The sequence below is a fragment of the Lytechinus variegatus genome, chromosome 3 (assembly GCF_018143015.1).
Source record: "Lytechinus variegatus isolate NC3 chromosome 3, Lvar_3.0, whole genome shotgun sequence".
Classification (NCBI taxonomy): Eukaryota; Metazoa; Echinodermata; class Echinoidea; order Temnopleuroida; family Toxopneustidae; genus Lytechinus; species Lytechinus variegatus.
The window spans coordinates 43,377,886-43,395,640 of NC_054742.1; the positions used below are offsets into that span (position 1 = coordinate 43,377,886).

At 35.5% G+C, this 17,755-nt stretch overlaps 1 protein-coding gene across 3 annotated transcripts in view; it reads left to right on the plus strand.

Moving 5' to 3' along the window:
- The window catches only part of LOC121411096 (neurogenic locus Notch protein-like), a 29,145-nt gene extending 13,291 nt beyond the window's left edge, over nt 1-15,854 (plus strand). For all 3 annotated transcript variants that reach the window (XM_041603617.1, XM_041603618.1, XM_041603619.1), the window contains 10 exons: nt 1,678-2,853; nt 3,382-3,618; nt 4,405-4,638; nt 5,733-5,966; nt 6,187-7,870; nt 8,364-8,536; nt 9,109-9,271; nt 10,830-11,040; nt 12,193-12,293; nt 13,843-15,854. In XM_041603617.1, coding sequence (XP_041459551.1) covers nt 1,678-2,853; nt 3,382-3,618; nt 4,405-4,638; nt 5,733-5,966; nt 6,187-7,870; nt 8,364-8,536; nt 9,109-9,271; nt 10,830-11,040; nt 12,193-12,293; nt 13,843-14,137 — 4,508 coding nt within the window. In that variant the 3' untranslated portion in view covers nt 14,138-15,854. The remainder of the gene's footprint in view (nt 1-1,677; nt 2,854-3,381; nt 3,619-4,404; nt 4,639-5,732; nt 5,967-6,186; nt 7,871-8,363; nt 8,537-9,108; nt 9,272-10,829; nt 11,041-12,192; nt 12,294-13,842) is intronic.
- Nucleotides 15,855-17,755: the final 1,901 nt, after the last annotated feature.

Sequence of the window (17,755 nt, forward strand, 5' to 3'; positions counted from 1 at the left end):
TATAAACAAATGCAAAATGTATGTGATACATCATATTCAATATCATACATATACACAATACATAATTTAAATAAGCTCGATGTGCCTCGATTCATCAAGATATACAAAAAACTTATTTTGTTGCATGTGCATAGTTTGTTCTATCTCATGCTCATACTTTAATTTCTTTTGAAATGATGAGAATGCTAAGTTTCCTTTTAAACATTTAGTTGAAAAGATATAACATTTTGCATATAAAATATCAAAATTAAAAGAAGAATTTCCAGCTGGTATGCCAAATACAAAGTCATTGAAAGATGATTTTATTTCACTTTTAAGAGTGTATTTTTCAAAATCATCTAAAGATCGACGAGAAAGGGGACATTCCCAAAATAAATGAGCAATAGTTTCCGTGTGTGCTGAACAAAAGGAACATAAATCAGAATGTGATATACCAACAGTTTTCAAGTACTTGTTAACGCCAAGAATATTATGAAAAATTTTGTACTGAAAATATCTAAGCTTTGTTGAAATAGTACATTTAAAAGGAATCATATAGATTTTGTCCCAAGTAACGATTGGATCTGAAATGATACTTTTCCATTTGTTTTGTGAAATAGGAATTTTAAAAATTTTCTCAACACACGTTTTATGAATATATTTACACACTTTTGTTACCTTGTTTATGTTATATATAATTTCCTGAATCTTAGATACTGGGAAGGGGAGTCGTCGCTGACATCATAATGTGCGCTAAAACTTGCGGCTGTACGGAAATCTGGGGAAAATTGCCGATGGTTCAGTCCGTAAAACAGAATTTCAACCCAAAGTATGTAAGATATGAAAAAAGACACAAAAATTGGTGATATCCCGCGAATTCCTTCAAAAGCAATCCTTTGAATCAGACATTTGATGAGATATTTTGGAAAATTGTAATTTTTTGACGGTTTGTTTTTTCTTGACGGGGTGCTGTGCAAGTAGGGGTAGAAACAACCTCGACATCATAATTATTTTGCTTGGGTTTGTACTATCCCAATTATTATAAGTACAACATCGTTGATATTGTGACCCATGGGTGTTTTTTTATAACTTTTTTGGGGTATGTTGGTCATTCAAATGGAAGGGAATAGTGACACCATGGAGTTGCTAATCTGTGTGTTTAACAATCTTGTTTTTGTTTCGCTGTGCTATGCAAGCGAGACAATTATATAGGCGCCGCTTTTCTGACGGTGGCGTCATCAACATTGAAATTTTAACCAAGGTTAAGTTTTTGAAATGTCTTTATAACTTATAAAGTGTAGAGACCTAGTTCTTTCAACTTTGACATATTAAAAGCAATTACGTATCACTTCACATCCTGTGTGAGTTTTAGATCGCGTGATCAAAGTCGAATGTCATATTTAATGTCCACGAACTATAGCCGTTGTGAAGACTTTGTTGAATTGTCATAACTTTGAACTATGATAGTTTATTGATCTAGTTCATGAAACATGGACATAAGGGTAATAAAGTATCACTGATGTTTTGCACAAGCCTTAGGTCACATAATCAAGGTCAAAAGTAATTTAGGGTCTATGAATAGTATTTTTATCATCATTTGAATAGTGTTTTTGTGAATAATTATTTAGAGCCAGCACTGCCAGGGGCATTCACTTGTTTTTATGCCTATCTTAGATATCTATTATTTCTAATTTACAGGCGAAAATTGCGAAGTGGATATAGACGAATGTTTGTCTGAGCCTTGTTTAAATGGAGGACAGTGTCGTACAACTCCGGACCAGCTTAACACCTTTCAATGTGACTGTCTGGAAGGTTTTGTAGGATTGACTTGTAACGGACACGTTTGCGATAACGATCCTTGCTTAAATGGTGCCTCGTGTGAAGCGGTAGGAAACCAGACCACGTGTCGATGTCCACCTGGTTATGAAGGTGTCTACTGTGAGGATGATATTGATGAATGTTTGAGTAATCCCTGTCAGAATGATGCCACTTGCCATGATATTTTAAATGGTTATATTTGCGCTTGCCCAGAACATTACGGTAGTGATAACTGCGATATTGACTATAACAGGTGTAGGTTTTCCTTATGTGAAAATGGAGGAACGTGCATCAATTTACCTAATGATTTTCTTTGTCAGTGTAGAGACGATTTCACAGGGGACATATGCGAAACAGCAATAGATGACTGTTTATCACATTCTTGTGCAAATGGTGCGACGTGTTCGGATAATGTTTTGAGCTACACATGTATTTGTGCAGCTGGATTTTATGGACAGTTATGTGACTTTGACATCGATGAATGTTCATCGAATCCATGCAAGAACGGAGCTGTATGCATTAATGGCGTAAACATGTTTACCTGCCAATGTCCTGATGGATTTGAAGGAAGGGTTTGTGATGGAATCGTCAACAACTGTTACAGTTCACCCTGCTATAACAATGCAACATGTATCAACGGACTAGCAGCCTTTGAATGTAGATGTGCCCCTGGATTCATGGGGTTAACCTGCCAAACTGAGATAAACGAATGCGCTAGTACCCCTTGCAGAAATGGTGGCACCTGTTCAGATTTGGTAGGTGAATACACTTGTCAGTGTGGCATTGGTTTTGAAGGCGTTAATTGTGAGGTCAATACAGACGATTGCTTAGCCAATGCATGTCAGAACGGTGCTACCTGTGTTGATGGGATCAACACATATATTTGTATCTGTATACCAGGATATATTGGACAGTACTGTCACCAGAATGTTAACGAGTGCAGCAGCAACCCCTGCCACAATTCTGGACAATGCATGGATCACACTAACGGATATATCTGTGTATGTCAGAATGGCTATCATGGCGTGAACTGCGACTGTCCGCCAGGAACAGCAGGTACAAACATTCTCAGTATTAGTTTTGTTGGAAAAATTATAATAAGTAAAAAAAATAGTGCAAGACCACGATATTAATATCAGATATTTTATCAATCAATCAGTACTCTGCCATCAAATGTTACAATAAAAAAAATCTAATATATATGTATATATATATTCATCGTGATGAAGGTCCAAAAGCTTGATGAAGTGTGGTATTGAATCGACCTTGCTATGGCCCTCTCCATACTCTTGATCTCAAATATAATTATGAAGGAGACCCGTACACGTACATCGCCAAGATTGATCATAATATGAATATATATTATATATGTATGTATTGAATCTGTACGGGATTGTATATAGGCCTACCGTAGGTTTCTTGGTACAAAATTCATCCTTTATTAACTCGACCTCCTTTGTATAATTGGGTCCATGCTGAAAAAGTAAAGGACTGAAAGAAGATGACTTCAAAGAAATTGAATTTGTGGTATCACCATAATCATTGTAGACTAATTTTTGTTTTTTCGGTGTTCCATTGTTACAGGTCAACAATGTGAGATAGACGTAAACGAATGTGACAGTCTTCCTTGTCAAAATGGCGGTACATGTTTTACCTCTTCTGATATTCTGAATGCGTATAACTGTACCTGTAGATCTGGGTATACAGGTGATAACTGCGAAACCGAGGTGAACGAGTGTAATTCAAATCCGTGCCAAAATGGTGGCATTTGTGACGAGAAAGTTAATGGTTATTTCTGTTGGTGTCCAAGCGGAACAGTGGGTGAGTCGTCTCGAACAAACTGTATTTAATGATACATTTCTGGGAAATTCATTTTATATACGTATCAAAGTGTATAACAGTTTATCTAATGATTTCAGAGGGTAATAGTTTTTTTTCCCTGCACAATTATACAGGTTTTATGGATTTCTTATTTGAGGCATATTCTTTTGATATTTTTTATTCATTCATTTATTTATTTATTACGTATTATTTAAACAGGTTATATACCGTCAGTATTCAAATACTGTTGTATTTGGGGTCCTGTATAAAATATAAAAAATAGGAATAAAAGCATAATACAATACAAATAGAAAAGACAACTCCTAAACAATAACAAATGGAATTATCCGGTGGGTGTTTCATAAAGCTGTTTGTAAGATAAGAGCGACTTTAAGAACGACTGGTAATCCTTTCTTGTGGTAAATGGTATATCCATTGGCGATTGTTAAGCGCGTAAGGAAGGATCACCAGTCGCTCTTCAAGTCGCTCTTAACCTACGAACAGCTTTATGAAACGGCCCCCAGGTATATGATAACGGAAAATTGTATATGAAACTGAGAACAATAATTTAATCCAGAGCTACAAGTACAAAGCGATAGGGGAAAGAAAGATAGAAAGTAAGGATGAGTTGAGGTAAGAAGAACACAGAGTTAGAGCGGAAGAATAAGGCACATCAACAGGCAAATTCAACTTTTATTGTCGGTATATTAGTGGCATATTAAGTTTTTGATCATTCATAATAAAGTCCACTGATGGAATCATTTACATTACCTTTTCTATACGCAGGAATCAACTGTGAGGTTGACATTGACGAGTGCCTGAGTTTTCCCTGTCTGAATGGTGCGACTTGCCTAACGTATCCAGACACTCTTGATTCTTACGATTGTCAGTGTGCACCAGGATTCGAGGGTGTCCATTGTAGTAGTAATGTCAATGAGTGCAACTCAGATCCATGTACAAGAGGAACCTGTATTGACCTTATCAATGGATTCCGATGTGATTGCCCAATTGGGAGTGAAGGTATGCCCTTGAATAATTATGACAATGTGATCAGATAAGGAAACACAGCATACTTATTTACATATAGGAGAATCACACCTTATCATTATATTCTAAGGCTGAAAGTTATCTCGAGGATATTGATTTCTATGTTTCATTATCATTGATTATAGTCAACTGTACTAAATTGTTATTCGTGTTTCCATGGACGAAGAAAAAAAACTTTTTAGCGTACAAATGCAAAGATTTCTTTGTTATCTTTTGAGTATCTGAGACTTGCATGACTCGGTCATACCATAGAAACGATCGAGAACCTGATTCAGCACCCCGATATTTTTGCGACAACTTCGCGGTGATTTTTTCCTCGGTAAATGTACGTTACTTTACTTTTTCTGTCACACCTAGAAAACAATATTTTGAGATCCCGTTTTAATAATCAAAGGTGTTGGAGGAAAAAGAAAATAGACACGTATTTTCGTGACACGTTACTAAAAAAGTTTGCTTTCCCCCTTTCTCTGTGTGTACATCATGTGGTTCGGTGGTTTTAATATGAATATATGTTTACCAACCGTTCATTCATTTTTTTAGAGCAAAATATATTTTATTACGTTTATGAATTTTTGATTAGATTTTCAAAGTAAGAATTAAAAAGTTCAGAGTTTTGCCCCAAAGTTGCAAATATAATATGGATTTAAGATATAGGTTATGGCAACTTAAGTGTAACATCATAATTCATAATTTATGAATTATGATGTTACATCTACATTGAAATGAAGGAATAAGAATTAGCTTACAGTAAAGAAGGATATGCAAAACTTGTTGCATAACCATGATAATCAATTATGAGTATATAATAGTTTACACACAGAATGAGATATCATAAATATGATAACGCCATCTTAGTTTGCATAATTGGCAACATGTGTAATGCGATTTGTTGAATTCTGATAATAAATGGCCCAAATCTTGGAAATGATAGAACCACCCCTTTTCCCTCCAAATATCTAGCAAAGCCATTTTACGGTAAAAATAAATATTCCAAACAGATATATACCACAAAATGATATTAATTGCCCCTTTTCTGTCTTTTTCTGACGTGATGCAATATTTTACAGGTCTATTGTGTGAAGTGGATATTGACGAATGTTCAAATGAGCCATGCCTGAATGGAGGCAGTTGCTTCCAGTCTCAGCAGCTGGGTAGCTATATTTGCATCTGTCTAGATGGATATACAGGATCCCACTGTCAAGTTGATATTGATGACTGCTTACCAAACCCTTGTGCACGAAATGGTACTTGTTCTGATAGAGTAAATGGCTATGAATGTTCATGTCCGAAAGGAAGTTCAGGTAACTAAAGGTTAAAAAAGTTAACTACTTGGTACCACCATTTATTTTTGTAGAAATGTTATCATCTTGTTAAACCTGTCAACACTTTAACAAACTATGTCCTAAAAAATAATTTTTTCTTCTGATGATTCATTATGGAGAAGCTATGGAGAGGAACATCATTAGAATTGCACATATAATAATACGACCTTCATTGTATGTTTTCGGTTTTGCCCGGTAGGTTTACGATGTGAGGAGGACATTGACGAATGCAAGTCTTCTCCGTGTCTGAATGGTGCAACATGCTCGGAGGAAGCAGATGTACTAAACGAATACCAATGCACGTGTGTGACTGGATACCTAGGAACAAACTGTGAAGGACATGTCTGTGATACGGATCCTTGTGAGAATGGAGCTATCTGTAAGGCTGTAGGAGATGATATCACCTGTCTCTGTGCGTTAGGGTACCAGGGTTCATACTGCGAGCAAGAGATCGATGAATGTGACAGTAGTCCTTGTGCAAACAATGCTACATGCCAGGATGAGTTAAATGGGTATACTTGTAATTGCCCTGATGGTTTTGGAAGTAGTCACTGCGAGGTTGACACTGATACCTGCCGATCAGATCCATGTGAGAACGGTGCCCTTTGTACTAATTTGCTGAACGATTATAAATGCCACTGCCAAGCCGGATTTATGGGAGATCTCTGTGAAGAAAATATCGATGACTGCGAGAATCATATCTGTTTGAACGATGGGCTATGTGTTGATGGGATAGCTTCATATTCGTGTGACTGCAGGGCAGGATTCACGGGACATTTCTGTGAAATAAATATAAACGAGTGTAATGGCAATCCATGTAGGAATGGTGGGTTCTGCGTTGATCAAATTGATGGTTACACTTGTTACTGTGTAACTGGATTCGAAGGAACAAACTGTAGTAATGTGGTAGACAACTGTCTTAGTGAGCCATGTAAGAATGGTGCCACATGCAATAATGGATTTGCTTCATATTCATGCAGCTGTCCTGAAGGATTCATGGGTGTGGACTGCAACATCAATATCGACGAATGCCTTAGTTCCCCATGTGCCAATATTGGTACCTGCGTTGATGAAGCAAATGGCTACAAGTGCATTTGTAGATTGGGATTTAAAGGTTTGCATTGTGAAATTAATGTCAACGACTGTGAAGGTGTCATCTGTCAAAATGATGGTACTTGTATAGATGGAGTAAATACTTATGTCTGTCTCTGTGACGCGGGCTATGAAGGAAGTTCATGTGAGATCAGTATTAACGAATGTGCGAGCAACCCATGCCAAAATGCTGCAAGTTGCATAGATTTGATCAATGGCTATTCATGCCAATGTGCCGAAGGCTATGAAGGATTCAATTGTGAGGTCAATACTCTAAAATGCTGGAGTAACCCATGCCAAAATGGTGCTCAATGTGATGATATTACCAATGGTTACACATGTCAGTGTTCTGATGGGTACACTGGTACGCACTGCGAACAACCAATCAACCTGTGTGAAAACAATCCATGTAAAAATGGCGCCACCTGCTTCAATTTCTTAACTTTTTACGTGTGTTCTTGCGCTGGTGGTTACCAAGGTTTGGACTGTGAGGAGGATGTGGATGACTGTCGTTACAACAGCTGCGCTAACGGTGCCACTTGTATTGATGGTTTCCAAACATATACCTGCGTTTGTGATAATGGGTTTACTGATCGTTTATGCAATGAGGATTTAGACGAGTGCTCTGTTTATGCAGATGTGTGTCCACCAGGCCTGCTCTGTGATAATTTCTACGGTGGATATGACTGTGTGACCCCTCCAACAACCCAACCTACATTCACTGGACCATGTTATCGGGATGCTTGTTACAACGATGGTACTTGTGTGTTGTTTTTCAACTCAGAATACAGGTAAGATTGGATATTGCTAAAATCCCTTAGTTATTTCATGGTATTGCTAGGGGAGTCAGCACCAATGTATTTCTATAAAGGATTTTTCTGGAAGGAACTATAAGTTTGACTATATAAGACGACCTTTTAAAGTTTTATTTCTTCATAATAAATCATGGTACAAAACACATTAACTAGTTCTATTAAGATTCATGCATTAAACGTCTTGGGTCGCCTACATTATGTTTTATTCAATAGAGTGCCTGTCTAAAATTGGTAACTTTACAAATGAAATATACCCGAATGCGTCAACGATGTTCGATTCGTTTAAGCATTGTAGAGAAGTATTATAATTTCTAAATTATTTGAGTTAACATACCGAAAGTTTGTTCGGTGATGATATATTTTGTATTTCTCTTTCACGTCTTCTCCCTTTTTTATATCCTTAACATCTGCACAATTTGTGGCTCTCCTCAAAGCCTCTTGTGATATGTGATCCGTTTCTTTCATCCAGATGCTTATGTCAGGAAGGATTTACTGGGGAACTGTGTCAGACGCAAGTTGATGTATGCCTTTCCTCTCCGTGTTTAAACAACGGGTCCTGTATCCCACCATCCTCCCCAACTGCAGTATCAGTTCATCGGTGCCAATGTATCGATGGTTTCATTGGGCTGAATTGCGAAACGAGTAAGATATTTCACATCACATCTGTTTGTTCTTATTAAGCTGTTCACATGATATAACGAACAGCAAGAATATGGACTTCCAATATAAGAGCTCACGGGTCCCCCTGTAAGGTTCAAACAAATACTGATTTTGTTTGAAATGGTTTCATTAGAATTGTAACAAATTTTTAATATTTTGTTATAAAGATGAGCATTATATACCATATGAAATGTGAATCCGTTGCTGTATGATTTAGAAACTCATCATATTTAACATATTCCAACTGTTTATGCGTAACATTATGAACACTTGTTGCATTTGATATTTTGATTTTACCATTGATGGCAACATTATTTTCGGTGAGTTAGTATATTCAAAGGAAAGCACATCCCATGAAAAAAAATCAATGAAAATTTGAATTTATTTGGCAACATTAAAATCGACTTCAAAATCATTTACAATCACTATATTTATCCCGATCATACAACGATTGATCAAAGAAAGTCATGGAAAACGAATACTAAGTGTCAAAATTAGTATTGGAAACATACTGGTATGTTCCATGTTAGCTATATTTCCCTTTCCTCCTGTAGGTCTCGTGGGAATAGTCTATTCAATCTCATTGGAAAGTCATATACACAATGTCGACGGACTTAGCAGTCGTTTTGAAGACTTAATATCTGTTGCTCTTGGACTCGACGATGACCCAGTCAAAGTGACTCTCTACAATATTTCACATAATATGGCAGTTACTGGGTAAGCACATGAAATGAAAAAAAAAAACAGATTTTCCTTCAGTTTTATTCTCGTTTCTTTTTACTCTGAATTTCCATCTTTATGTTGCTTGTTTGATAATATCCCTTTTTCATGCAATATAATAATCCATTTATCTACATTTTTTAAAATCTAAATATGAAGTCGTGTTACATTTGTGTACCTGAACTTCTGATGACTAGCTACCCCCAAACCAGCAATAAGTCACCAGGAATGTACTCTGTAAATGACCCAACTAACAATTTAATCGTTGGAAAGTTGATAATTAGAAAACTAGCTTATCTTAAACAAGAACCCCTTTTCTTCATTCTGTCTTACTTTAAAATTGTATAGTTAAATAAAACACGAGATACAAGCTGTTGACAATTTTCCGTACTGCTTCCAAGTTTCACCGACATTGCACATTGCACCCAGTGAATGGAAACATTTTAGTCACATCTTGTCGAGAGTAAAACAACTCAAGAAGATTTGTTGTATAATTTAAATAATGTTTTTAAGGTATGCAAGTTTATCCATAGAAATTCTGTTGATAAAATCTTAAAGTCCCCCACTTCGCAATCAAAATGGGCATCCATTTAAATGAACCGGTTAAATTGGAACAGATTGTATATGATTCCCTTTAAATGCTGTCTTTCTACAAAACTCCGCTACTTTCATATAAACTTTTCATCGATAATGGGGGTGAACAAACATCTTTACGATATTGGCTTGTCTGAATCTAATTTATGTACATTTTGTTCTTCCTCTGTTGAAAGTATTTCATATCTGTTTTGGGACTGCCCTGTAACTCAACAATTTATTCAAAACTTCAAACCTCATATTTGAACAATAACGTGTATTTGAATAAGAATTTATTTCTGTTGGTTGCCCTGAAGCTCAATACTCTACTGTAAACCGTTATATTCTTTATGCTAAATATTTCATTTTTTCCACACGTTGTAAGGGTAATCGGTTGTGTTTAGCTCTTTTAAGATGTATTGAAACGCTATTGTGAATTGAAAGGGTTCTCAGTCAAAAACATCATAATTTTGTCATATCATTAGATAATCACGCATGTACAGTTGTTGTAAACATGTTCGCTTCATGATTCTTTTGTATTGAATTGCTTTCGTGTTTGATTTCTGATAAAATCTTTCTATGAAAGAAAAAAAAAGACATTGCACAGTTTGCACATTTCATGCATAAGTGAACCCCAACTTTCAAACCCTTTCTTTTTTTTTATCTTTGAAGATCTCACTGATTTTCTGATGCAGTTTTCTTTGACATTTAAGTAATTTTGTGTGTGTTTTTTTTGCAGTTTTGACAAATCAGATCTCATTTTAAAGCATATTCAAGCTCAATAAAAATACAGAAGCTCATTTTGAGTAACTCGTTGTTGTTTTTAGTGTGCCAGTTTACCCCCCCCCCTAAGAAATAAATTTGTATGAACCATGTTTATTGTATTTATTAAAACTTAACTCCGATGGGAAAGGAAATGGTTCCATATCACCCATGTCGTGAATAAGGTTCGGCTGCATACTTTTCTTTCATGTTTTCTCAGGCAAACTTATTCCGACATAGGATTTTATTCCTACATTTCTGGAAACTTCACCCAACGATCGGAAATCGATTCTGGCCTATCTACGCTTGGCATTCCAGCCCAGAACTCAATCATCCATCCTTTTAGGATATTTGTCCTTCGTTATCCCACGACATCCTCTTTGATAACGACCACCAAATCTGATGGATCATCGTCCAGCAACGGCCTTCTGGTAAAGCATATTGTTTCAATAATATAAATTTATTTGAACGAGAGTTATCTGATATTTATTTTTCCTTTGATAAACAATTTTGGTATAATAGCTGAGCTTAATGAAATGGGAAACGGAATTCTCCAGTTGCACTTAAGAATTCGATATCTTATGTAGATATAAATTAATTATGAAGAAAATAGAAAAAGCAATGTCTTAAATCCTAAAATAGACATTTGCGTATTAACTCCATTTCAATCGTGCACTAAATAATGCAGCCATTCGGATATAACATCCTTTTAATACTCCTTTCCTCAAGTCTTCATCGGGCCGTTTCATCGTTCATAAAGCTCTTCGTAAGTTAAGAGTGACTTTAAGAACGACTGGTGATCGTTTCTTGTGGTAAATGATATTCGCCATTAAATGTTCATTGGTGATTATTTAGCGCGTGAGAATAGTTCACCACTCGTTCTTAAAAGTCGCTCTTAACTTACGAACAACTTTATAAAACGGCCCCTCTGGTTCGTATTCATCAAATGGAATGAGGCTTAAAGATAATTGGGGAAATAGAGTTTTCGCATCATTTGCATCTTCTTGAGTTATTCTCCATTTTTGTTAAAGAATTGCATTCGTTCTTCTTCTTTCAAAGTTAGGGATAGAACGCAATGATTTCATACACTAGGCCTATATTATGTATATTCTTATATTCCAGTGTTTGCATTGATATAACTTGATTTTAGATATGTCACATTTAAATTTCGAATTCCATCTTTTTTATATATTTGCTTTGAGCATCCCAAGGAATGAACATGTTGCGCTTTGTCAATATTGCCAATGTCATTAGTGGCGACATTAGTGTTCTTGGAGATGTTTGTTACGGTTAGTAATACACACATTTTTTTTTACCATTTATATTTTATTTCTAAAAAACATAAGTTCAGCAATAGGACTGTGTTTCTTTTCTATTTTGGAAATTGAAATATCTTAAGCTCTCAAGGATACAACATTATATCTCATTAGCAACAATCTTAACAAAATGAAAATGAAAAATGAAAAAAAAAATGATAAAGAAAACAAATCTGTTGCTGAATATTGTCAAAGTTTCTAGACTATACTTTGGTCGAAAGTCTACCAAGCTGATTAATATATTTTATTTCTTATTTATTTTCTTAGATTGGTGGTGTCCGGATACCAATGTGGACGATCATATTACTTATTGTGCTTGTGATATCGCTTCTAATCATGGCAGTTGCCGGATTCTTGTACATTAGGAGGTAATGAATGGATTGGCTATCATTATTATGGTAAACTAACTTTTGCAGGACTTTGATGGCTCAGTCGGTAACGCGTCTGCCCGTCGAACCAAAGATCGTGTGTTCGAGTCCACACCGCTGCATGGATGACTGAAGCCAGTGCGTTGTGTGTAAACGTCTCCCCCATATTTCATATATACAGGCTTTGTTACAATGGAAAACACCCCGTCCCTCGGATAGGACGTTAAATAGAGGCCCCGTGTAGAGGAAAGTCGCCACCTTTGCACGTTAAGAACTCACTGCACTAAGAGTAGGGGAGACCCCGGTGTAGTGGTCCACCTGTACTCCCCAATCAGTTATATGGGGAGGAGAGACTTGCGGGTCATAGTGATTCAGTTCGCTTTTCGCCTCCCTAGCACAGGTGACGCCAAAACAAATAAAAATAAAGGAGTACGCTACTATATTGCAGCATTATAACCCTGGAATGTGGAACTGAAGGCTGGTTTCCAGAGAAAATAAAACCTGCCAATCAATTTTTAATACAACGGGGGAAGTTGCTATTCTATCCCTTTGGTATTTCAACAAAATTTAGTAGCTCCATATCTGCACAACTGCATTGGTTGATATAAATCATATCGTTTATCTTGTCGATCCTCAAACCCAGATACACTGTAAACAAATATTGGGTGAAATTTTAACCAGCACTAGGGTAATTATGTGTCCAACCAATTTGGGGCAGTATTTTACCCGATGCGGGAAGCATGTTGTCCAGTAAGGTTAAAAAATATGCAGCAATTACTTTAGAATCTGCAAAGTTTTCATCACACTGGATAAATAAAAATGTCCCGAAGAAATGCCCAATATTGGTTGAACACATAATCATCCCCATGGAGCATATTTACCCAATATTTTTTTGTAGAGTGTATGAGCATTTAAAGTTCAATCGTCAATATCAGGGAATAGCCGACATCGATATAATTCAATTTAGTTTAGGGCTTAATAATTTTCAAATGCATTTATTTATTAAACCATTCAATTATTTATTTAACGATTTATGGTTCACTTATATTTTTTCTCCACAAATTTATTCCTTGAAGCGCTAAAGCCAGAGTAATTATACTGCATTATTGTTTAACACCTCTGTTGAAGTTAGTGTTTAACTAAAGATAATATTACTATATATGATTATCATTATGATAATCATTATTAGTATTGATAATAATAATAATTATCATTTTTATTATTATTACTATTATCAATTTGTTATAGGAATGCTTCAGTTACTAGTATGCCCTCTCATTTTGAATAATAATGAACGCAAATTAAATCAATGTAATCATTATAAGGTAACATGTACAGATTCGTACACTAAATTTTTTTTAAAAACAATTCATGGGGAATAATGGGAGAAAAATTAACCAGAAGGGGTGGGGAGGGGGGGGCAGTCCAAATAAAATGGGGGTATCGGTTAATGCAACCCTTCAGTTAAGAAGAAAAATACCGAAGTGTATTTTAGATGTAACTCAAGAGAAATTAACTTATAGGAATCTTGTTTTCTTTCTAATACTAGGACGAAGAAAAATCGTGATATGGACGTACCAAATTCCGTGGCCGGTGCTGCAGGGGCTGCTGGTCAAGATTATCTGGCAGATGCTGTCCAGACCTCGATGATGGCTAGAAAAGAGAACGAATCGAGAATCATCCCCATCATTGATCCGAATGATATGTCCATTGCATATGATAATCCCATTTATAGTGGTTTTGATTCCCCAGAGTTAGAAGATCCTTACTCTACATGCGGAGGGTCTGCCTCTAATGCCAATGGAAGTCATGGGAACCATCGAACAGAAAACATATACACATAAGGGACATGTGAAATAATTGAATTAATTTCTCGATGAATTTATATCACTAAGCGACCCAATAATGTGATGTTCAGCATTCTCATTAATTCTGTCGTATTTCTCATTTTTCTCTCTCCCCTCGTTTTCATCTTTCGTCAAATGAAGGTAATGATAAAATACTTAATGGATTGGTAAATATTCAAATGCTTTTATTTGAAATCAAAATTAGATATACCATTACGATATTTACAAAATAATTGTCAACAACTTATAAAGATATATGATCATTTGATTCTATTGCATTTGCTCTTATAAAATGCAGTAGTTCATCGGATTCCGCATAGTCGTATCGTTGTCTTCAAGAATTATTTTGTTGAGATGATCTCTTCTGTAAATTTTGGCTATTATGTCATCCCATTTGATCTCAATCATGATTATAAATACAACTATATCGCATAACGAAAGCTGGTATCGTTACATTTAATTTGAAAATAGTTATAACTATAAGTTTGGTTACTTTTCGGTTTATTTTAAATTTTTGCCTTGCCTTGGATTATGTGCATTTATAGTTCATTAAAACGTTGTACATATATATCCAAGTTCATTCAATTTTACTGAATGAATTTTCTTTAAAAAAGTATACAAATCATACTATAGTATAAAATTTCTCCAACTTTAATTTTTCATACGTATTATCGTTGGAAAACAAGTGCAGACAATTTCTTTAAAATGTAATATACCATCATTTTTGTTAACATGATATAACTATGCTCCATCATTCTTCTTCGCAAGAGTACAACCCAATCTTACATAGGTATACAACTATACATAAAAGAACGTGCGATTAACTTGATGCCAACATATGAACATATGTGTTTAACGTCCTTGTTAAGTTGTCTTTTATGTAGTGTTTATGAAGTGGATAGATAAGGTATTTGTTTTTTAATCGGTACATGGAATGAAATAACATGTATCTTTTATTTCATACATATGTGTTTAACGTGCTTCTTAAGAGGTGTTTTATGTAGTGTTTATGAAATAGATAAATAAGGTACCTGGTTTTTAATCGACACATGGAATGAAATAACATGTATTTTTTATTTTTCTAATAATGGTTTGTGCTCACTGTTCCTCGATAGTATTTATTTTTGCCCCCTTTCATCTTGTTACATCAAGGCCCATCTTTACAAATGAGTGTGATTGACCAAATCAGTCCCAAATGAAAAAGCAAGCAACATCAATAAACTGAATGCATGCATATGTCCTTGTAACTCATCTAGCTATGCCAATTTTTTTTCGGGCATATCATTTTGGTCAGTTAGCATGATCCTCCTTGCTTATCAAGGGATAAGCACTTATGCTTATAGACCAAAAATAATTGATGCTGCTGGCTTTCCATAGTTGCGATTCTTTGGATCAATCAGGCTCCCTTGAAAAATGGGCAGAAAAATATCTTTCAATATTGCCTTTTGACTGCAGAGAAGGAGAAGGATTGCTTTTTGTATTAACTAAACTCATTTTTACTGGTATCGAAACATTTCAAAGGAACATATATTTTTGTATAAAACTCAGAGAGCATGATGGTGTGATTAAGTTGAAATAAAATGATGTATTAAGCAATCTGAAGACAGTGCAAATGTGGTTTATTTTATACACATATCGATTTGAAAATAAAAAATATAGATGAAATGAATTGATTAAAATTTGTAAGGTTTTTACCTTGTACCTGCTAAAGCTACATGTTTATGCTAGGCTTTTCACTGTCAATCTGTCAATTTGATCAGGCCCTCTCAATAGGTGCATCAGGCCCGATTAAGAGTATCTTCGGCGTGTTCATTCTAGCTGACTATGGGGAAGGGGGCTGGCGAATTTTTAAAGATAGCATCAAATTCAAGCCAGAGAGTGCTCTTACATAACAACTTGCATTTTTCTTTCTCATTTAAAAACTTTCTCACTGAGTCGATTGCTGCCTACCCCCTCGCTTTTGATAGGGTTGCTAGGTTCCAACAGCCGATTGGGTTTGTTCAGGTAGGATTGGCTGGGCAACTACATCTGTTAGAAAATTTATCCTTAAACTAAAAGAAGTTCCTGCAGCAGAGTCTCGAGAACACCTGTAATCTTACCAGATTGCGTAATCTTACAGGAAATTGGTATTTGGTGTGTGTAATCTTACAAATTTCCTTAAATAAACACTCTTTTCCCTTTTTTCTAACAGACCTGTTCTGTTAAATTGCAGAAAAATTCCTGTTTCATGAATTTAAAGAATGATTCTGGTATTGCTTCTGCAAAATCTTCTTTATTTTTCTGTAAAATCAGGGTTTTTTAACAGTGTAAATCTGCCTTAACAATTGGGCAGTTGATATAACTTTGGTTCCTTGTATGCTATAACCTTTTTGTGTGTAGCAAATTGTGCAACTGCCCCTTCAGAATCTTTTCCCTAAATACTTCCTACCTCACAAGGGCGTAGGCTGGTTTGAGCATGGGGAGGTACACATCCTGGAGAGGTGGAAATAAAGTTTGGAAAATCAGCTGTTGAAAGCAGGGTACAAATTTCGTATTGCTTGTCAGTGTCGGAACTCCTCTGCCTCAGCGAGACAGTGCGCCCCCAGCTTACGCCCTTGTCCCCATATAATAACAAATAATCCAAGTGTCGCTACTTTATTGAATGTCATCGAAGTAAACTGACCTGTACGATACGTCGCATTCGAATGATTGACATCGTTATGCACAGGTTTCCAATACTTAAAACCAATCAAATTATCAGAGAGCCGAGAGGCTGCTATGAAAACGGTTACCAAGGATTCATTGTTGTTCCTAATCTACACTGATATTCAATTCAACACTAGGTCCGTCTAGCTGGTCAAGGTAATCTGATCGAGTTCAATATGCATTTTTGACATCACTCTGGTTGCCTATTATATTCTTATACTTGAGGGAGCCAGAGTATTGGGAACATTTCAATCAAGGTTCATCACTTAGCCAGACCAACCTGAATTAAAATATAGGTTTGAACGAGTTGTTGAAGTTCAGGAAGAGGAACTTGCATAAAATAATAAATCCCCGTTGTCAATCCATTTACCCAATTTCGATCTCACTCTCCTGGGTAATCGGGATCAATCTGTCTTGATTGGGTGATCGTCAATGCTCTTTCTCTCCACTCTAATATTTGTACAGATACAAATTACTTGGATAGGTAACTAAAACATTGTCGATGGATGTAAACAGAATCGAAATATCTTGATTGAGCTTGATCTACTCTACACGATCTAGTAGAAAAGAAAATGTTTCTTAAAAGGTTTATTTATTGTATATCATAAAGCTCTATATGAAGATTGTTTCCTGTTTTTGTTTTACCTATTCCATGCATGCTTAAAGTTTTTTTTAACCAAAAGACCGAAATGATGAGAACCCGACTCTTTACCCCCTGTTGACAAATATTATTATTATTGTTATTATTCTTCTGCTTATTATCATTTCATTCGACAAAAGAAATGCATAGTGCAATTACCGATGAAAATTATCATAGAATTAATGCAGTTACATTTGGAACACCGAAAAAAAAATATGGTAATTGCGATATTTAAATTTACCAACATTTATTACTGGGATAAATAATGAACATTGCTATAAAGGATCTAA